Source organism: Triturus cristatus, chromosome 12, assembly GCF_964204655.1.
Source record: "Triturus cristatus chromosome 12, aTriCri1.1, whole genome shotgun sequence".
NCBI lineage: Eukaryota > Metazoa > Chordata > Amphibia > Caudata > Salamandridae > Triturus > Triturus cristatus.
Window position 1 is genome coordinate 832,343,270 of NC_140595.1, and position 22,945 is coordinate 832,366,214.

The window sequence follows — 22,945 nt, forward strand, 5'->3', positions numbered from 1 at the left end:
ATCCACAGAGCTGGTAGAGCAGCAGTGCAAGCTTCCCTCTCACACACAGCTGGTACACCAGAAGCAGCAGCAGTTCAAGCTTCCCTCACACACACAGATGCTACAGCAACAGGAGCAGTGCAAGCTACCCTCTCACACACAGCTGGTACACCAGAAGCAGCAGGAGCAGTGCAAGCTTCCCTCACACACACAGCTGCTACAGCAACAGGATCAGTGCAAGCTTCCCTCTCACACACAGCTGGTACACCAGAAGCAGCAGGAGCAGTGCAAGCTTCCCTCTCACACACAGCTGCTAAAGCAACAGTGCCAGCGTCCTTCACACACACACAGCTGGTACAGCACCAGCAGCAGCAGTGCAAGCTTCTCTCACACACACAGATGGTACACCAGAAGCAGCAGCAGTGCAAGCTTCCCTCACACACACAGATGCTACAGCAACAGGATCAGTGCAAGCTTCCCTCTCACACACAGCTGCTACAGCAACAGGAGCAGTGCAAGTTTCCTTCTCACACACAGCTGCTACAGCAACAGGAGCAGTGCAAGCTTCCCTATCACACACAGCTGGTACACCAGAAGCAGCAGGAGCAGTGCAGGTTTCCCTCACACACACAGCTGCTACAGCAACAGGAGCAGTGCAAGCTTCTCTCTCACACACAGCTGCTAAAGCAGCAGTGCCAGTGTCCTTCACACACAGCTGGTACAGCACCAGTGTGGACTTCCCTCTCACACACACACACACACCCTCACACACACACACACACACCCACTAGTACAGTACTAACAGCAGCAGTGCAGGCTTCCCTCTCACACACAGCTGGGAAATCAGCAGCAGCAGGAGTGCAAGCTTCCCTCACACACACAGCTGCTACAGCAACAGCAGTGCAAGCTTCCCTCTCACACGTAGCTGGTACAGCAGCACCAGTGCAAGCTTACCTCAACACACACAGCTGGTACAGCACCAGCAGTGCAGACTTCCCTCACACACACAACTGGTACAGCACCAGCACTGCAGTGTAAGCTCCCCTGTCACACGACTGGTACAGGAGCAGCAGCACAGGCGTCCCTCACACACACAGCTAGTATAGCGGCATGTTGTAATAAGAAATTCATTAGCCAAGGTGTAGATTATACATGATGATTTATTAGTCCTAGTTGCAGGCAAGTATAATCATAGGTTCTTGGATTAGCCCTTAGGATAGCTTCTGAGATAATCCCCCACCAGAAACAGCCTCCCTGCTGCTCAGTCCATACTCCAACTGACACCCCTCATCATACAGGCCCCCAAGCATTCTATTGCATCACCATGCACTCCAACATTTCACACAACACATTCACACTGGCTGAGCAGCAAGGACCAGAGCACCAGGGAAGATGCAAAGTATAAAACCCCGGATATAACACAGTAGTAGTGCAGGGTTCCCTCACACTCACACAGCTGGCACAGCAGCAGTGCAAGCTTCCCTCACATACACAGCTGTTAGAGCAGCGACAGCACAGGCTCCCCTCTCACACACAGCTGGTACAGCAGCAGCAGTGCAAGCTTTCCTCTCATGCACAGCTCATAGAGCACCAGCACAGCAGTGTAAGCTCCCCTCTCACACACAGCTGTTAGAGCAGCGACAGCACAGGCTTTCCTCACACACACAGCTGGTACAGCACCAATACAGCAGTATAAGCTCCCCTCTCACGCACAGCTGGTACAGCAGCAGCAGTGCAAGCTTTCCTCTCATGCACAGCTCATACAGCACCAGCACAGCAGTGTAAGCTCCCCTCTCACACACAGCTGGTACAGCAGCAGCATAGCATGCTTCCCTCACATGCACAGCTGGTACTGCATCAGCACAGCAGTATAAGTTCCCCTTTCACACACAGCTGTTACAGCAGCAGCAGTGCAAGCTTCCCTCACATGCACAGCTGGTACAGCTCCAGCACAGCAGTGTAAGCTCTCCTCTCATATGCACAGCTGGTACAGCAGCAGCAGTGCAACCTTTCCTCACATGCACAGCTCGTACAGCACCAGCACAGCAGTAAGATCCCCTCTCACACGCACAGCTAGTACAGCAGCAGCAGTGCAAGCTTTCCTTACATGCACAGCTCATACAGCAACAGCACAGCAGTGTAAGCTCCCCTCTCACACATAGCCAGTACAGCAGCACCAGTACAAGCTTCCCTCACACACACTGTTGGTACAGCAGATGCAGGGCAAGCTTCCCTCGCACGCAAAGCTGGTACAGCAACAGCAGGGCAAGCTTCTCTCACATGCACATCTGGTACAGCAGCAGCAGTGCAAGTTTCCCTCATGCTCACAGCTGGTGCAGCAGCAGTGCAGGCATCCCTCACACACACCTCTGGTACAGCAGCAGCAGTATAAGCTCCCCTCTCATGTACAGCTGGTACAGCAGCAGCAGCGCAAGCTTCTCTCACATACATAGCTGGTCCAGGAACAGTAGTGCAGGCTTCCCTCTCACACAGCTGGTACAGCATCAGCAGCACTGCAAGCATCCCTCACACACACAGCTGGTCCAGCAGCGGCAGTATAAGCTCCCCTCTCATGCACAGTTGGTACAGCATCAGCAGCAGTGCAAGCTTTCCTCAAACACACACCTGGTACAGCACTAGCACAGCAGTATAAGCTCCCCTCTCATGCACAGCTGGTACAGCAGCAGCAGCGCAAGCTTCTCTCACACACACAGCTGGTCCAGGAACAGTAGTGCAAGCTTCCCTCTCACACAGCTAGTACAGCATCAGCAGCACTACAAGCATCCCTCACACATACAGCTGGTACAGCAGCCGAAGTACAAGCTTCCCTCACATGCAGAGCTGGTACAGCACCAGCACAGCAGTGCAAGCTCCCCTTTCACACGCACAGCTGGTACAGCACCAACACAGCAGTGCCAGCTCCCCTCTCGCATGCACAGCTGGTACAGTACCAATACCGCAGTGCAAGCTCCCCTCTCACAAGCACAGCTGGTACAGCAGCAGCAGTGCAAGTTTCCCTCACGCACAGCTGGTACAGCAGCAGCAGTGCAGGCTTCCCTCACTCATAACAGGTACACCACTGGCACTAGAAGTGTGATGATTTTAAAATGGAAGACTCTGTTACATTGATGAGAGATGTGCTGGACCATGAAGAGATGTGCTGGACCATGAAGAGAAGTGCTGGACCATGAAGAGAGGTGCTGAACCATGAAGAGAGGTGCTGGACCATGAAGAGAGGTGCTGAACCATGAAGAGAGGTGCTGGACCATGAAGAGATGTGCTGGACCATGAAGAGAAGTGCTGGACCATGAAGAGAGGTGCTGGACCATGAAGAGAGGTGCTGGACCTTGAAACCATGCTGTTGTCAGTGGTCTGGGTAAAACTGAATTCTGAAAGGCTACGAACCCCGAGGATCTGGAAAAGAAGCCTCCCATAGCAGCGAAACCCCTTGCCCGGATTGAAGATGATCACCCATGAAAAGGGTCCCCTAGGATGAGACAAAACCCATGCTTTCTGCCTCCAGGCTGTACAATTGCCCTTCAAAATGCAGTGCTTATAAACCCTGCTCAATATAAAATTCAGTAAAAACGATATCTTAAAAAAACAATCCTGCCATCACTGAAATCACCTAAACATTCTCCCACTGTGACTTCCCAAGGGGCCTCAGTCTGATTGTGGTCGAATGCCTCAACCTGGAAGAGTAGATGATTCTAAAACGAGGTCTGATGCTAAAAGCATGTTGGGCCCAGAAAGCCACAAGGTTGATTCAAAGTTATCTTCAGTGCACAACAATAGGATGAAGTCTGGCAAGAGCATGACATGGCCAAGTAGTAGCTAAAGGATGAGGACACCTCATACAGAGGGATGTTCCCTGAACATGGATGGATGAACTTTCAGAAAAAGTGCTCCTCTGAAGAGGACACCCCTCCTCCTGGCCCCACTTCTGGCACAAGTGATGTCTTTCAGTTGCCTACTTACAAGGGGATCACTGACGTGTAGCAGCAAGTTGGAGACCATGGGCTATGGCAGACGAACATGGTTCTGCAGCCCCTGGATCCACCACATAGCCGGCCAAAGATGATGAATGTAATATTGGCTGCCAGTGCTGGCGCTCCACCATAAACCGAAGACAGAGCAGACCACAGGTCCATGGGCATGTAGCAGGGTCAGTGAACTCTGGTTTGACAGTGACCGTTACTCCAACCAAGGACAGCAGAAGGAGAAACACACGGGGCAATAGGTCTGTAGTAAAGATTCCTATGCTGGGAAGAACCTATATGGATAGCAGGTGGACAATGCCCTACTCTGGATAAAAACAGAAACAAGAATATGAAAAGATAATGGAGGTGCTGCAGGAAAGTATGCATTTTGCACAGCCCAACAAGCACAGGTACAACACATCAGCATACTAAAGAAGACCTGTCAAGCCTGCAATAAAGAACAGAGGTCATTGATTGGTTGGGTAAGCTGAACAACTTCAGCCACTGCAGCCGCCGCAGGACAAATGCTGTCGGACATATAGCTCCTTTAAACAGTTGACAGAACACGGCGGTCCACTGTCACACCACTATGTGAAGGGGAAGTATACTGGACACAGCGGTGCCAGGTTACTGCAGCCCACTCCACCTCAAGCCACAGTACAGACGATTCACAAGACAGTGTGTAGACCAACCGACGATTGACAAGGCAGTGTGTAGACCAACCTATGAGTGACAAGGCAGCGTGTAGACCAACCGACGATTGACAAGGCAGCATGTAGATCAACCGATGAGTGACAAGGCAGCGTGTGGGCCAGCCGACGTTTGACAAGGCAGTGTGTAGACCAACCGACGATTGACAAGACAGCGTGTAGACCAACTGACGATTGACAAGGCAGTGTGTAGACCAACCGACGATTGACAAGGCAGTGTGTAGACCAACCGAGGATTGACAAGGGTGCTTGTAGACCAACCGACGAGTGACAAGGCAGCGTGCAGACCAGCCGATGATTGACAAGGCAGCGTGAAGACCAACCGATGATTGACAAGGCAGCGTGAAGACCAACCGATCATTAACAAGGCAGTGTGTAGACCAACCACCAATTGACAAGGCAGTGTGTAGACCAACCAACGATTGACAAGGTAGCATGTAGATGAGCCGTCGATTGACAAGGCAGTGTGTAGACCAACCGACGATTGACAAGGCAGCATGTAGACCAACCGACGATTGACAAGGCAGCATGTAGATCAGCCATCGATTGACAAGGCAGCATGTAGCCCAATCGGCGAGTGACAAGGTAGCGTGTAGACCAGCCGTCGATTGACAAGGCAGTGTGTAGACCAACCGACGATTGACAAGACAGCGTGTATAGCACCCGACGATTGACAAGGCAGCGTGTATAGCACCCGACGATTGACAAGGCAGCGGATAGCCCAACCCAAGGGGGCGGTTAGAACATAAGTACAAAGTGCTCCTGACTGAGGAAGGGAAGAAAGTACTAGTGAAAGATGTGATAAAGGAGGTCAGTTCAACCAAAGGGTAGGACACTTAGTGGCCCCTATGTGACCAAAGTCATTAAAAAGCAAAGATTATTGTGCACAAGAAAAGGATCTGTCCAACCACTGAACTCATTTTCAGATAAATGGTAGAAAGATCTCTTGTAAAGACAGACCTGGTGGCAGAGCCTCTGTTTCTAACAAGTTAGATGAATAATATCACAGACTCAGTCATGAGAATTAAGAAAATGGGTTTGACTGGCATTAGGCTCTAAAGAAGGTTTTTCACGTTCACTTTATGTGGGAAATGTCGTTTTGCGATCTATCTTTATGAGCCAAGGATTATGCTATGTGCATTGACATAAGAAACCTGGCCTGTTAAACTGACAGCAATTACAGAACATCTTAAGTGCCATTATTTGGAAACCAGAAGGGCATCCAAAAGCTAAAAGCATTCCACAGTTTAGGAACCAGGACGGAGAATAGCCCTCCGCCACCGGAGGACCTTGTGATCCAAAGGCCAGACAAGGAAGACATTTCAGGACCATTTCTAGAGTCATCCTTCTGAGTCAAGCAGAAGATCCTGTAACCTACAGCAGCCAATTATGGATGAGTACCCAAAGTAATCTGTGCATGTAAGGATGCCAGGGCTGCCGAAGCCCCTCGGAAGGTGGATGCTGCTTTCTGCAGTTCATGCAACCACTTCAAGAGATGCTGAAGAAGCCGAGAGATGAAGCTATATACCTTAGGCAGACTACAGCCAGAGGACCAATATCACTGGTGCTAATAGTCTCTGAGTAAACCCCAAAAAAGGAAATACATTCCTCAGTAGCCAAAGATGACCAATCCTAACTTTGGTGGTTGGTTGAGGTAACAGTAACCTGTGCCACTATTGAGAGATATTTGTTAAGGCATATCCCATGATGCCATGCTTTCACAGAAGAAGGGTATAGTCCAAAACGGTCAAGCAGGAAGGTGCCAATGTTTAAGAGGTGCCAAATTAAATAGATCATTTTTTGATCTCACTGCTTATGTATCTAAAAATATGAACACATCCTTCATACTATCTCTATGTTCCAAGTGTTAGGGAAATAAATACTTTTGCACCCTCCCAGGAGCAATGAAAGAAACACACACAACACTGCAGTTTGCTCAGGAACAAATGAAATGTATTTGTCTGAATACATGCATACTTGCTGGGCTGCAAGGGAGGAGTCCGTACAGCATACATTGTTGCACTCAGTCTGCTCCTTCCCTGAGTGACTGGTTTCCTATTTACATTTAGTAATGCCACCCTGCCAGTACTAACAGGGGCATTGCGCCAAATAGGGTCAACAGAGAAAGGCAAGATCAGCGCCATGCCAATTATACTACAGACACAGAAGGAGATAAATATGGGCAGAAAAGAAATGCTGGCTCGGCACTGAGCCAATTATACCACAGACATAATGTGTAAGTAAAATGAACAACCAGATAAGCAAACAAACATGGACGTCAGGACAAGCAAAGTGATCTCTAAGGCAGTCCTGAAGAGCTGTTGCAGCTTGTCCAGGCAAGGTCAGATTCGGAAGCCTTTGCAGCTCCAGGCAGCTTGTTACATTGTGCTATATCGAAGCGTGACATCTTTGTAGTGCATACATATGGATATGGATATAGTTATATATTTTTCCCCCACACCAAGAGAACTTCATGGACTTTCCAACTGTTCACCAGTGGGACCCAAGTTGGTGCATTCCCTGTCTGATTGTGATCAATAGACCTCTTCTGTCATGTGTAATATCCTTCAAACCCTATAGGTTGCCCAGAAGGGGGCTGTCTCTCCGTCTGCGATGGTTTTGGCTACTATAAGTTAAAGTAGATTTGTTGTTCCTGTGGGCTTAGTGCACATCAGGGTAAATAGAGCGCCTTCATCAATATGCATGGTGAAATCAAGGCCTTTATTTTAGGTCTTATTGTGGTGAATGGTAAACGTTAGGTTGTGGCTCTCGGCTTTTACCAATCCATTAAACTGTATTTAGAGGATGGATTCCTGAATGGGGGAGATGTCATCAGTTTTCCTTTATCTGAAGCTTACTGACACTCAGGCTTGTTTCTAATCTATGTAGATTGGTCTTCAAACAAACACATGAGTCCCAATTTAAACAAGCATTTGAAATGCAATGGGACTCGCATTACTAATAGTTTGAGGTATTGGCGTTGCAAATAATAATGCAACGCCAATAGCTCATACTCTCAGTAATGCGAGACCTAGTGCACTGAAAATACTTGCGTAGTGAGCCAGGAACCAGCATTGTATGTCTTAGTGCTGTACCACAAGATGCTCCTAGAGGTCCCTAGTGAGCAAGGCACCAGCACTGCATGTCTCGATGCAGTATCACAAGCTGCTCCTAGAGGTCCCTAGTGAGCAAGGCACCAGCACTGCATGTCTCGATGCAGTACCACAAGCTGCTCCTAGAGGTCCCTAGTGAGCAAGGCACCAGCACTGCATGTCTCGATGCAGTACCACAAGCTGCTCCTAGAGGTCCCTAGTGAGCAAGGCACCAGCACTGCTTGTCTAGATGCAGTACCGCAAGCTGCTCCTAGAGGTCCCTAGTGAGCAAGGCACCAGCACTGCGTGTCTAGGTGCAGTACCACAAACTGCTCCTAGAGGTCCCTAGTGAGCAAGGCACCAGCACTGCATTTCTACAAAGTTGGAGGTATTGGCATTATAAATGGTAATGTTTTTTTACCTAGCCATGATGCAGGGTGCAGTACCATATGTGGCCAAAAGGGGACCTCGTTTGGTCACATACGGTACTGGACCCTGCAGAAGATATGGTAAATCCACCCTACCCATAATGCATTGCATGCAAGACAGTACTACGAGTACATTCAAATAGCTATGTCCATATATATATACAATTAGCAGCTTTGAAATGTGACAAAATAATGATTACATTAATTTCGGATTAGGTTGCACTCTGTGTGGAGCAGATGAAGGGAAATTTATAGACGGTCTCATATAAATGTGAGATGTTCTAGTGAGTGAAGTTACCACTGCCAGCCTAGCTTAGGACCAAGTGTGGGTCCTGCCTGAAGCCTTTTAATAAAATAGTGCTTTGAGGCTGTAATTAAAACCTAGGAAGTAACAACACATGTAACAGGGAGTGTCCTCATTGGAGGTTACAAGAAGAGACAAGGCGGTACTAGAGGGACAACTAAGCCTATTGACCAATGAAAAGCCACCATTTACAAAGGACAGGGACCAATTAAAAAGATGGGGAGAGCTTTATGCACATATCCTGAATACAGCATCTCTTGAAGAGACAGCACAAGCTCTGCCTAGGCAAGACCTAAATAGGTGTTTGACTACCTATGTTCAACATAAGGGCACAAGTAAATCTCATTCAAGGGTAAAATTCCAAACGTGACGCACAAAAACGGCATTAGCAGAAGTTCAGCCTTGCCAAGTGGAATTCTGAATTTAGAAATTCGGCCAGTATGTTGGCATTCCTGCATTAACTTATTTGAGATAAGAGATATGTTTGTGGGCATTCTTGGCTATAACAACTGTGTTTTAAATTGAAGACTAATTTGCATATGTCCGGGTCCAAGCTGAGGTAGCCTAGCAGGTGGAAAACCAATGGAGTGGAATGCGGGCCGAGAGACTGCCAGTGGCTAAAATTAATTCAAACATTCCATCCACCACTTTATTTTTGATGCGCTAATTGTGACAGAATTCTTACTGTGCCAGTGGAACCAAGCTGTACCTTCAGGGCCGGACTGGCCGTAGCGGGCACCGCGGGTGGGGGCTGGTTTTAGGCCCCTGGGGGCCGTTTTTGTTACAGGGCCGTTTTTGCAGCATAGTTGCAAAATCGGCCCTGTTACAAAATCGGCCAAAAACCGGCCCTGACAAAGAGCTCGGCGGCACCCCCAATCCCCGGGGGGGCCGGCCGAGCACTTTGCCAGGGCCGGTTTTGGTTCCCAGTCCGGCCCTGTGTACCTTGCTGGTGAGCCCTAATAAGAGCGGAACTGGTCCTAGGTGGCATGCGTTCAGGCTCAGGTAGGATCTGGCCTGGTCGTTCCTTTTGGAGTAGGGTCGAGACTGAATTGCATAGGACTGGGTCCAAACTGTGGTGGCATGGGGTGCAAAATAACGATGAATTGGGATGCAGCCCTGATTGGTTGGCAGTGGCTGAGATTAATTCAAGCATCCCACCCATCACTTTGTTTTTGATGCTGTAAATTGAACGCATGAGAGCTTGGGCTTGTCTACTATAGAATCTATTTATGTAGATTAAACACTTCTTTAACAATCACTGCAAAGGAATGAACTCATAAAACAACTTTACTATACAGCACAACCACTTCAAGATGGCAGTCCCCTTATGTAACACTGCGCTTATATGCTCTTTTCAGGGTCTCCTAGTATCTGTGCCTCTCTTCTCACCCTGTTTTGCTCCCTGTCCTAGTGTCTGTATCTTCATCTCTCTGTATTTGTGTTTCCCAGTACCAGTGTACACATATTATTGCTGCAATATTAATGTCTCCCACTCGCTGTAGCTCCTTGTTCCTGGGTTTCTGTGTTCATGTCACCTTGTTCCAGGGTCTGTCTCTCCCTGTTCCAGTGTCTGTATCGTCATCTCCCTGCGTCTATGTCTCCCTGTCCCAGTGTCTGTTTCTTCATCTCCCTGAGTCTGTGTCTCCCTGTCCCAGTGTCTGTTTCTTCATCTCCCTGAGTCTGTGTCTCCCTGTCCCAGTGTCTGTTTCTTCATCTCCCTGAGTCTGTGTCTCCCTGTACCAGTGTCTGTTTCTTCATCTCCCTGAGTCTGTGTCTCCCTGTCCCAGTGTCTGTATCGTCATCTCCCTGCGTCTATGTCTCCCTGTCCCAGTGTCTGTTTCTTCATCTCCCTGCGTCTATGTCTCCCTGCCCCAGTGTCTGTTTCTTCATCTCCCTGCGTCTATGTCTCCCTGCCCCAGTGTCTGTTTCTTCATCTCCCTGAGTCTGTGTCTCCCTGCCCCAGTGTCTGTTTCTTCATCTCCCTGAGTCTGTGTCTCCCTGCCCCAGTGTCTGTTTCTTCATCTCCCTGAGTCTGTCTCCCTGTCCCAGTGTCTGTTTCTTCATCTCCCTGCGTCTATGTATTTCTGTCCCAGTGTCTGTTTCTTCAACTCCCGTTGATCATGTCTCCCTGCCCCAGTGTCTGTTTCATAATTTCCCTGAGTCTGTGTCTCCCTGTCCCAGTGTCTGTTTCTTCAACTCCCGTTGATCATGTCTCCCTGTCCCAGTGTCTGTTTCTTCATCTCCCTGCGTCTATGTCTCTCTGTCCCAGTGTCTGTTTCTTCATCTCCCAGCATCTGTGTCTCCCTGTCCCAGTGTACTCGTATTCTTTCTGCAGTGCTTGCCCCCTTCTCCCTTCAGCTCCTTGTCCCTGTGTCTCTTTGACCATGTCTACTTGTTCCTTCGTCATAAAGCATAAAGCGCATAATTCTCATGCAATTATGGGTAATATGTGTTTTACACATGGGGCGTCACATGCGTGAAAATTGTATGTGAGGTATGCCCATGTGTTCCAAAGGCATGAGATATACCATCCCAATGTGTTGTACATGCAGGAGCATGTTTATTATTATTTCACGCAACACGGTGCAGCAAGATAACTGGCTGCGCTGCGTGAAAGGGAGAGAGCAGAAATGCCCCATATTTACAAAGACAGAGAGCCTTTCTGCTCCCTCCGTGCGCTGGCGCACTGTGTGCCACGTGCGCCAACGCAGGCACCATTGTCTAATGGTGCCTTCGTTAAGGGCAGGGTTGCTTTTATGCAAGAAGGGACACCTTACCGCACAAAAACTATTCAAAGACGCATATTTGTCTTTCATGGAAAGAGAAAGTAACAAGGAGAAATAAAAATATTTCTCCTCGTTACGCCTCTGCTAGGTAGGTGCACCATTTTTGCATAAACCAGGTTTGGAAGTCTTTGTAAATCTGGGTTTGTGTCAAAAAACATTAATGGATGCAGGGGAACGCCTATGCTCCACCCGTGGAACGCGTACCTGGTGCAAAATAATGCAAGGCAGCGCATCTGCCTTGTGTTACACTGTAGTTACTAAACCATGCAAAGTGGCTTTGTGTGGCTTAGTAAATGCCAAAAAGGATTTTTTTCGGGGCTGTGCCACAAAAGTGACGCAACCCTGATGCAAAATCATAGTACATCTGGGCCACAGTTTCACAAGTCACGCACTGAATGTTGTTTGCGGCGCACTTGCAGCCACCACACGCTTTGAGTTTCCAGTTCTCACAGGCATTATCTGCTCAAACAAAGCTTTTGCAAGTGAAAATTATGTCAACAGAACAGAAATGTCGTAATAATACAGCTAATCAAAATATAGGGGTTTCTCAAGAGAATACATTTGCATAGTAAATTGTTTGCACAGGCCTTACTGAGAGCCGTGAATTTGCCAATGGGTGGAGCGAGCCTTAAACTTTACACGTGCTGAGGACAGCGGAAGTGCAGAGCTTGGACCTCTCTCCTTATATATGGGAGAGGAGCTGAGTGTAGTTTGCAGCAACAGTCTCTGCAGCTCTGCAGGGTGCAAACTTGGGCATGAACCGTCTACACAATGTGCTTTACGCTTTCTCCAAAGCTGGGCCTAGAGAGCTGCACTTATGCAGATTAGGGAGGTCAACTCACCTTATAATGTCCGGCTTCACACCCTATATGCTTCCAGGGTGTCAGTTTCAGTCCAATGGGTTCAGGTCTCCTCCAACCCTCTTTCCTATCCCACACTTTGTCATTCAATCAGGGGTGACATAGGATAAGGAGAAAGGAAACCCCCAACATTGGTGAGAGTGCATGGGAAGGATTTTATCTATGAGCATTTTGTTTTAAACGCTATTGTGAAGCACATGACTCGTGCACAGATTTCATTACAAGAACGGAGGCTAACATTATGCACATTTCTTTTAATGCAGTCCAAGCAGCTGCATACATCACAAAGTAGAAGGTTCCAGAACAGAACATTAGAAATAAATAATAGGCATGAGCCAACAACAATCAGCCTCTTTTAAATGCAGCTCCGAGCAGATAAGTTGACTTTTCTTTTACTATTTGCCTATAATTATCCTTTTGCCTTTAGTTATTTTCTCGTGGCTTAACCCCACCCCTGCCTCTACACCGATCTCCAATCTATGGTGATCCCCTCTCCACCCTCTTTTGCATAATTTCTACCCCTAGACATCCCCTTCTCAACTAACACCCGGCGTTATGCCTTTTTTAATCCCCATTACGATGATTCCTCAGGTATATATCTGGTAAGTATTGTATTGCCTGTTTTACTTATAACCTTGCGAGTACGTTTTGCCCGTTTTATTCCACAATTTTTTTTTTCAGGAATTTAGTCATTTTAAAATTTGGAGCGATGTAACTAACTCCATCGCTAATGTTTGATAAGATTTTAGGCCCGTTTTGAACAATAACAAGAGCATCTCAATTTACCTCTCTCCCCGATGCAGGCTGCGAGCTCCAGCGCGACACTGCATCGTGTTAAGCATTAGAGAAAAATTCCTTGGCAATGGGAGCGCTACGTCCTCCCGTTGCCAGGAACCTTTATTCTCTGCGTTCCTGGCCTTACAGCCTGCCGCTTACTGGATCGCGCTCATCCCCATGACAACGGGCAGCGGCTGGTCGCTCGAGCAGAAGTCTGTCAGTTACTCGACTTCTGTTTGTGATCAGCTGCTGCCCACAACGCTACTCAAGCGCAAGTACTAGATTTAAGGATCAGAATTAACGATCCTGTCTAAAAAAATATATATATATAAAGAGGGAAGAAACGTTACTTTGGCAAATATATACCATCTAATGGTATTATTACTATAAAAAAAGAGAGGAGATATCTCCTTTATTACCTATTTAAATCATAAACAGATACACCCTCTCTCTCCCCTTACGTTGGTGTTTTACAAAGCACCTTTGCCAAATCCAATTTGTACCTAATCTCCCTATCTGCGCCATGGCTGATTCAGATGACGCTTCTGCCCCTACTCCTAATATTGATAATGAAGCCCTTAAAAAAATGCTACATAAGGAGATGAGGTCCTGAATGATTGAAACCTTGACTTAGGTCATGTCCTCTAAAAGGTCACTCCCCATTGAGGAGGACGAGTTCCCAGAAATTTTGAACCCACACTACTCTGATGATATCACCGCATTAAGGGGCAAAAGATTAAAGAAAAGTAAAAATGTTGATTAAGTGACCCCTAAGAGCACTATGGGAGGTCCTCATCAAATCTGAGAGGTCTTAGCACCTCGAACTCCCTGGATGTCCCTAGCGGCACGACTTACTAGGGTGTCCTTGGCGGCACACAACATCTGTCCCTATCGGCACAAAATATCACAGTGCTCACTACAATATGGGAGACAACGAGTTTAATGATGATCAATCCTCAGATATTCCGGATGAGTATGTCCTAGATCTTGAGGAGGACGATCAAAAAGTTTACAGTCCGGAGGAGGAACTCCCATCATCCTCAAAGGACAATATCCTTGACCCCTTGGGGGAAGAAATGTTTTGCCCATTAAACCTCAAACACCCCAGAAGTTCTGAGTGGTCTCCTCAAGACCACGTTGCAAAATTAATCAAAAAATGGGTTAGAAACCTCTTAGAGAGGGACACTCGTAACATTCTTAGAGCCGAATGCTCTAGACCATCTATCGAGAACAAGACCTGCCATACCCCAAACTTGGACCCCGAGCCGATTAAATTCCTCTTCAAACTTGGACGAGATCCAAGGAAAGGGATGGAAAGATCCCTGAAACGGTGCCAAGACCTTATCCTCGACGTACTTGGACCGTTAGCCAGAATCATAGATTCCGCTGAGGAAAGTCACATCAATGGCACACCTCTTAACACCGATCTGATCAGAGGCTGGAGCCAAAGGGCACTGATACTTCTGGACAATGCAAACACAAGCCTCAACGCCGAAAGACGAAGTTGTTCTGACCAAAATAAATCCCAAACTCAGTGATATGGCAGACAGAGAGCCCTCAAAAGATCTTATTAAATCCTTGGGGAAGTACGTGTCTACATTCACTGCCTTGGATAAGGCCCAACAAAATATGCGCAGAGTGTTTAATCCTAACCTTTTTGGCTGGGCTGGAAGAAGGGGCCTCTCTTCCAGCCGCTTTAATCAAAGGCCCTATTCGAGATCCCGTGGCTACGGTAGAGGGTACCAGCAGTACAACGCACCTCAATTCTACACCCAGAGAGGGAGAGGACCCCGCAGCAGAGGGTTTAGATCCCGCGGAACCACCAACTCCAACAACCCTACAAGTGGGTACTCTTCCCCCCTCCTTCCCCTTGTTTCCCCCAAAGAGTGGGAGGCAGACTCAAATACTTTTATTAGAATTGGAGATTGATCACTCAAGACCCTTGGGTTTTAAACACCGTCAGGGGATTTATGATAGATATTACACAAACACCTATACAAACCACTTTCCCGAGAGACATGCCTCTCTCTCTAGATCAACAAAAAATAGTAGCGGAGGAGATCTACTCCATGCTTCAGAAAGGAGCAATAATAGAGATCCCGTTGGAAGCGTTAAGATTTATAAGCACACTCTTTCTTGTGAAAAAAAAGGACAAGGGTTGGAGAGCTGTCATATACTTAAGAGAACTAAACAAATATTTGGTTTACAGACACTTAAGATTGAGGGCATCCACCTTCTGAGAGATCTACTATTTGAGGGAGACTGGCTAGTCAATCTGGACTTGAAAGACGCTTATTTCACCATCTCAATGGCCACAATCCGCCAACCCTTTCTCCAATTCATGTGGAAAAACCACCTATACAAATTCCAAGCTCTTCCTTTCGGACATTCTTCTGCCCCTTGGTGTTTCACCAAGGTCATGAGAGCAATCGCCTCATCCCTAAGAGAAAGAGGTATTTGCATGATCATATACTTATACGACATCCTTATAATGTCCCAAGACCTTTCACAAATAGTCCAAGACCTGAAGACTGTTAAGGACCTCCTACAAAGCTTAGGCTTCATCAAAAACAAAGAAAAATTATTTTGACTCCTTCCAGAACTCTGAAGTTCCTAGGTTTCACGGTAGATACATCGAGAAGTCTCCTTTTACTCCCTTCCAAGAAAATAACCAAAATCAGGAAGTGTTGGACCTAAAGACCTTTGGTAGCTTGGCTCAGGTGATAAGGCTTCATTCCGGAGTATTATGTCGTGCTTGCATTCCACTCAACTCAGCACTCCAGCGTACCACCACTAAAAACGACACTACGCCAAGGAATTTAGAGAAATTAGAAAAGCTTTATCTTCTCTTTTATCATTCTTTTCCTTTCCTTTCAAATGGCCCTAATTAGCTTTTATCCGCTTCACATTAGGGTCTAAACATTTCTTCGTGACCAGATTGGCATTGCATAGACATTTTAAATCTGTTACGAAATCAAGCACGCCACCTGATGATCAATCACAGTACTGCCAATTCAATAGTGCTTTGGATAGAGACATTAAATATAGCACTACCTATAGCGATTTCATTGCGCCTTAAATAGAGTGTCTAAACATAGCACTTCACATAGCGATTTCCTACCACTTTAAATAGAGTCTTTAGACATAGCGCTTTACTTGGCAATCACATAGTACTTTGAGTAGAGTCATTAACTATAGCGCTTCACTTATGGATCACATAGCACTTCAAGTAGAGACATTAAATATAGCATTTCTCTTAGCGATCACATAGTACTTTGAGTAGAGTCATTAAATATAGCGCTTCACTTATGGATCACATAGCACTTCAAGTAGAGACATTAAATATAGCGTTTCTCTTAGCGATCACATAGTACTTTGAGTAGAGTCATTAAATATAGCGCTTCACTTATGCTTTTCATCAAGGGGACCAAGCGCTGAGCATTGAACTGGCTACCTCCGTAGGGGACTCATGTTGACTGGGGAGGCAGTTATTTCCACTCTGGGGGCCAAAGTTTAGTTTTACACTGGCACGAATTCACTGGGCCATTGTTCGACCGCTTCCCCACTCCGGGGTAGTTGCAGGGCCAAGCAGGCCCGACGATCGGATTCCCCGGGGGAGGGGTGTGCACTGGGCTTCTCCCAGGCCGCCCGCCCTCCTCCCCAGGGTTTACCTCAGACTTCGGCCTCACCGGCCCTTGCGAAGATCCTCCGTCAGCCGTGCAGGTTTCCCGGCGATGTCCGGGTCGGTCACACCTCTCGAGGCTCCTCACTGACGACGCACCACAGCCAGGGCGCAGCCGCCAATGACAGTGCGGGCTGCGGGGGCGCGGCCCAGTCAGCGAGTGGTGAAGCGGCGGGGGCGGCGCTTGACAGTCCGCCCTCGTCAGATGACAGGAGACACCGGCTTCAGGCCTACGCGGCCTCGATTATTCTGCTCGGCCTAACAAGGCCCTCCCTGAACTCTAGCGGCCTCCTCAGCCCTGGGGGCCACGCAAACTCAGCTGTGACGTCAGCGACAGGGCCCCGGGCTTCTCCACGGGCCCCAGCAATTGCAGGGACAATCTATCTGGCCCCCAGGCCACAGTGGTGAGTTCTTTCAGGATCTCCTCAATGGGGGGGTGTAGAAATTAAGGCCAGGCCTACAGTTTGAGGGATGGTGAATAGTTTGACACCCAGCGCCCCCTACTCTCACAGGGTCGCCTCAGCTAAGCAAAGTCAGGGAAATGGTGGATAAGGTCGGTGAAGGTCACTCACTCAGTTCTCTTCAGGGGTCCTGACTAGGCGGGAAACACAGACGGTTAACGTGATCCCAGAGTTAGAGGTTGAAGGCAAGGCTAGGTCACGAGGTAGGGGGTAGTATCAACTGTGGGGGGAGAAAAAGCAGGCCCTAAGAACAGTCAGTTCTCCCCCCCTCCAGCGCACCTACCTCCCTACTCAGGTGCCTTGCTCCTGACCACCTCACTTCACACCTTCTACCCCACCTAAAATGGCCGACGCAACTCACCTCTATATATAGCCTGGGCCCTGACTATCCAGAGTGGTCCAGAAGGTTCTGGAACTCCTCATGCCAGCCTATGGCCCAGGTTCTGAGGTGACAGTTTTCGGCCACCATTTTGTGGAAGAGCTCTCTCCCTCACTCCATTTTTGGGAAGCACCTTGCGCCACACCATCAATTAGTGATAATGGGGTGCCCAGAGCCTCTAAGTCAACACCAAAAAAACTAGTGGACAGAAAAATTAGAGGGTAAAGGAAGAAAAAATGAGGAGGGGACAGCCAGAGGACTGGCAGGTCTAACAGGAAGGAAATAAGACGTATCCTGAAACAAGAAAATCTATCTCTGAGGGAGCTAGCCAGACTTCTGGGTCTCCTCTCCGCCTCCATCCAAGCCATCTTTCCGGGCCCCCTAAACTATTGTCCCTCCACAGGGTAAAAGCGAGAGCCCTAAGATCTGGCCTTTGGTATGGGGATCGCATTTCGCTAGATCAGGAAGCCAAATTGGAACTAGCCTGGTGGCTCGAGAACCTAGACGCATGGAATGGCAAAGCAATCTTTGGTTCAATACCAGAGTTTGTTTTAGAATCGAACGCGAGCCTTCATGGCTGGGGAGCTTGTCTTCTCAACCAGAACATCGGTGGTATCTGATCACAAGAGGAGTCCTCTCACCACATAAATTACTTGGAACTAACAACTGGTCTTTACGCCTTGATGAGCTTCAGACATTGTCTTCAAGGCAGATCAGTCATCTTAAAGATGGACAACATGTCCGCTGTAGCCTATATAAATCGTCTGGGAGGTACAAAATCCGCAGACCTATCCAACTTAGCCAAAAAACTTTGTCTGTTCTGTCTGGAACACAAGATCGCTCTCAGAGCGGAATACCTCCCCGGGAAAACGAACATCTCTGCGGATTGGAACTCGAGGTTCTTGCTAGATCACAGTGATTGGAAACTCAATGTTTCCGTATTCAGATCCTTGAACAAGATTTGGGGACCCCTAGAGATAGACCTCTTTGCGAGCAGACTAACTTCTCAATTGGAGAAATACTTCAACTGGATGCCCGACCCGGGTGCTCTGGCAGTCAACGCCTTCCTACAATCTTGGAAAGTAGCCAAGGTGTACGCATTCCCTCCCTTTGCCATGATTCAGAGAGTTCTTCAGAAAGTGAGACAGGATCAGTGCTTCCTTGTCCTAATAACTCCCTTCTGGCCATCCCAGGCCTGATACCCCACCACTCTAGAAGTAGCTTGCAACCCCCCTTCTTAATTCCTACCCAAGAGAATCTTCTTACCGACGTAGACGGAGGAGTTCACCCCCTAATTCAGACCAGGAGTTTAACCCTTCTTGCCTGTAGAGTTTCAGGAGATCCAATGAAATCTCAAGGCTTTCGGCGACGGCTGCAACTCTCCTCGGAGAGTCTTGGGCCCCAGGCACTCACTACAGATATAACAACATATGGAGAATCTGGGTACGTTGGTGCGTGGAGAGGAACCTCGATTCCTTGGAAGCACCTATTGTTGACATAGTTAATTTCCTTCTTGAACAATTTGAAAGAGGTCTTAGCCATAGAACTATCAACTGCTATAGATCGGCTATCTCTGCTGGCCATGTCCTTGTCAATGGTAAAACGATAGGTAAAAATGTCATTGTTTGTAATGAAAAGCATTAATTTAAGAAGACCTCCTAAACCAAAATATGAGAGTCTCTGGGACGTTAAACTAATTCTAGATCTTTTCACTAACTGGCTCGAAAACTCTAGGAAAAATCTTTCCATCAAGCTTGCAACTCTGCTATGCCTAATCTTCTGCCGAAGTGTTTCTGATGTTAATTCCTAGTAATCACCAATAGATCTTATAACATGTTTGGTGTCAAATTCGAGTTATATAAAAGAACTAAGACTATGCCTGATTCAATCTTTTATCCTCGTTTTGATTTATGCCCAAAACTTTGTGTAGTAGATTGCATGAGAGGATATGAGCGCAGAATGTCTGTTCTTCATGCCGAGGGTGTGAACCAGTTACTTATATCCTTTGTTAAACCCCATAAAAGTATAACCTCAACCTCTATTGCCAGATGGGTTCAAATTGTCATGACTTTAGCAGGTATCGACTTAAAGAAACTTCAAGCTCACTCTCTTAGAGGTGCTATGGCCAGTAAATCTCTCTGGTCTGGAGGTAAATTGGATGACATTCTCAAAGCTGCCGATTGGTCAAATGCTAGCACTTTTGCACAACACTATTGCAAACACATGTCTGATGTAGTCTTACAAAGCTACCAACATGCATAATGTAGCCTCCGTTCTTGTAATGAAATTGCGATTCTCCTATTACCATGACTAGAGAATATGGATTTAATTTAAGACACGGAGTCTAACATTATTCCACCCATCCCTCAATTTGGATGGCTGATGCGTATATTAAATAAATGCTCATGTTTATTTCCTCTGTTAACAATGTCTCATAATTCATTTTATAACTTGTTGACTTTTACAGTGTGTCCTTTCTGGAGGTATTTACTTCTTTTTCTTTTCAGGTAACCTTCCATAATTTCAAGGCTTTTCTCGTTTGGATCCTCCTCCGATTACCCTTCTCCTTCGCCTTGACCATCTGAGATTCGTTTAGAAAATTAAGATTCGTGCACTTCTTCCCTTCCACCACATTTAAAAGAGGCAGATTGTTGTTAGCTCATGCCTATTATTTATTTCTAATGTTCTGTTCTGGAACCTTCTACTTTGTGATGTATGCGGCTGCTTAGACTGCATTAAAAGAAATATGCATAACGTTAGCCTCCGTGTCTTTAATGAAATCCAAATTCTCTAGTCATGGTAATAGGAGAATCGCAATTTGCACCGGTTACGTTTATGCTGCAAAAATGCACTCAAGTGGGAGTAACATGGAACTCACAAAGCACAAAAAATCACAGAACTACTCATGAGAAACTTTGTGGCACTAAAGCTAGAGTGAATTTCTGATTCTGTTTAAGAATCAGCCCCCCAGGGTTGCACAGCTTCACCCTTGTAACTGACCTTAAGCATGTAAGTGGCCAATGCTTATTACCTCGCGTGAGCCTGATATGCAGCCATCAGCACCGCCCGCCGCCACGGCTTGCATGCACGGGAACCTCCTGCTTGTAACAATATACCTGTGTGTAGGGCGTACCCAAAGCAGCCACAATCCATCATTCACTCAATGGAACCAGCTGATCACAGCAGTCACATCCTACAATGGTACATGTAGACTGGCCTAGAAAGGAGCATGCACATATTACTGACCTGTTACGCAAGGACACCTGTATATATAAAATCACAGTGTCTGTAGACAAAACCATGTTCTTCCTTTCGTTTCGTTGTAGCCTTATCTGCTTTTCTTCTTTCCTGCAGGTACCCGAGGGGCAGGTGGTCATGCTGTCTTTCCGTGTATTCGACTTGGAGTCTGACCCCATATGTCGCTATGACTACCTGGATGTCTACAACGGGCACTCCACCATCACGCAGCGACTGGGCCGCTTCTGCGGTACCTTCCGTCCCGGTGCCATACTGTCCACCAGCAATAAAATGATGCTAGAGATGGTGTCCGACGAGGGGACTGGCGGCAGAGGCTTCCTGGTGTGGTACAGCGCTGGCATACCCCATGTCGATGGTAAGCCATCATCCATTCATCCTCCATTCTGGGCCCATCGAGAGCGGTCGACAGTGAGGCAGGAAAACACAGGAAATATGGAAGACAAATATTGAAGGAAAGGATATGAAAAAAACAAGAATATTTTTGCAGCTTGATTTTCCATGCAGACTAGTTTTTGTACCAAGCAAAGGTCACTCTTATAAAAGCTATTTACACAAATCCTCAAAAGACCAGCTACAGACATGTATATGGCCTCTCACTTGGGCAGGAAATAGGCAGAAGGTAGTGCTCTGACGAGTACTCGAAACAGTTTAAATATATGAGATGAATTCCCAGCTCACAATAGCACCAACAGGACATGCCATAAGCTTAGTGTAGAACAAAGTGCATAGGTTCAATGATATAAAGACTTCGGGCCTGATTTAGATCTCGGCGGATGGGTTACTCCATCCCAATGGTGCTGGATATACCACCCGCTGAAATATAAATTCCATAGGATATAATGGGTTTATATTCGGCAGACGGGATAACCGTCACCATTGTGAAGGAGTAACCCATCCGTCCAGATCTAAATCAAGCCCTTAATTATCCAAGAGAACATCGAAGTGTGACTGTGAAAAAGCTTAGAAACACAAAAGCGAGTGCCAAGAACAAACTTGTCTAAACTATGCAATACACTCCTGTCAGCACACAGAAGACTTTTTGGCCACCCTACTGCCATCTGACATACTGACCCAAAACAGTCACAAAGACACTATGACTCAGATGGAATCAGGGTCATTCGGCAACCTGGTCAGAAACTATCCATTTTACAGCGCCCAGATACCCCCGGGGTGACAGTGCTGCGCTTTACAAATGGTTGATTGATTGATTGACTCATGTTTAGCACTGGCCAGGTGCATGAGTATTTTAACCAGGTACATGAGTATTTTAAGAACGCCCTTACTCCTGTTTACAATGGTTTGACAAAAAAGAAACCTGAGTTCCCATACAAGATTTGTTTAAGGAATCGAAATCTAATGCTGTCACCAATATTCCTAAATAATCCAGATTCTAGTAGCAGAACCGACTAATTTTCATTGGTCAAAACAGTGCTCAGTGTTGGGGAAACTCATCTAGATGCCGAAAAGATGGACCTGTGCTTGGCTCATTATCAGAATGTAACTGAGAATATCAGTACCTTTTTATCATTCTGACGTGTGTCTCGTACAAGGCTCCAAGATGTCATCGGCTTTATGGATGACTTCCAGAGTGACATGAATCAACATATTCCTGCCTTGTGATCTCTCCTCTCCTGTTCAGAAACATGTCCCTATCTGAATGAAACTATTGCTCGTTGAAAATATAGCCTGCATGACATACCGCTTAGGAGCTCCAACCAGGTATGAAATGACTGGTGCTCAGAGTGGACCAGGTAGGTGAGTTTGCATGACCGTGGTTGTTCATTCAATATTTTCTCAGTCTGAATTCTTCATAGATCATGCCAGGGTGCCCTTTGCTTCCTGAACAGCCTGCCTCTTACAGAGAATTGTCTGCATTTGAGTTTCTCCATCTTGTTCTGATGTTATGGTCTTGCAGATCTGTAAACCTTTCCCTGAATTTCTTTGGTACACACGTTTCGGCGGGTGGGATATCCTCTTTTTGGAAAAAAAAACCCAAAAAAAACTATAAGCAGAGAATTTACTGGCCGGGAGATCCACCGGTTCTGCAGCATCTTCGGCCATGTCCCAATTTCCAGGGCATTTTGCAGGGCGTCTCGGTGTGAGGAGTGCTGGGGGAGCCCCACACATAGACTGCTGGATGTTCTGGGGGAGTTGGAACTACTGGGATGGTGAGTACAAACAACACCTTTTCTCTCTGCTTCAACGTGGCTCATGCTGGGCAGGAGTGGCAGGAATGCAGGGTGAGTAGC

The 22,945-nt window shown here is 47.0% G+C and overlaps 1 protein-coding gene across 1 annotated transcript in view; it reads left to right on the forward strand.

Annotated features, from left to right (window-relative positions):
• PCOLCE (procollagen C-endopeptidase enhancer) overlaps positions 1 to 22,945 on the forward strand; it is a 247,161-nt gene that overhangs the window by 155,473 nt on the left and 68,743 nt on the right. The window contains exon 3 of the mRNA XM_085639797.1: positions 20,793 to 21,051. Within this exon, the coding sequence (XP_085495923.1) occupies positions 20,793 to 21,051 (259 nt within the window). The remainder of the gene's footprint in view (positions 1 to 20,792; positions 21,052 to 22,945) is intronic.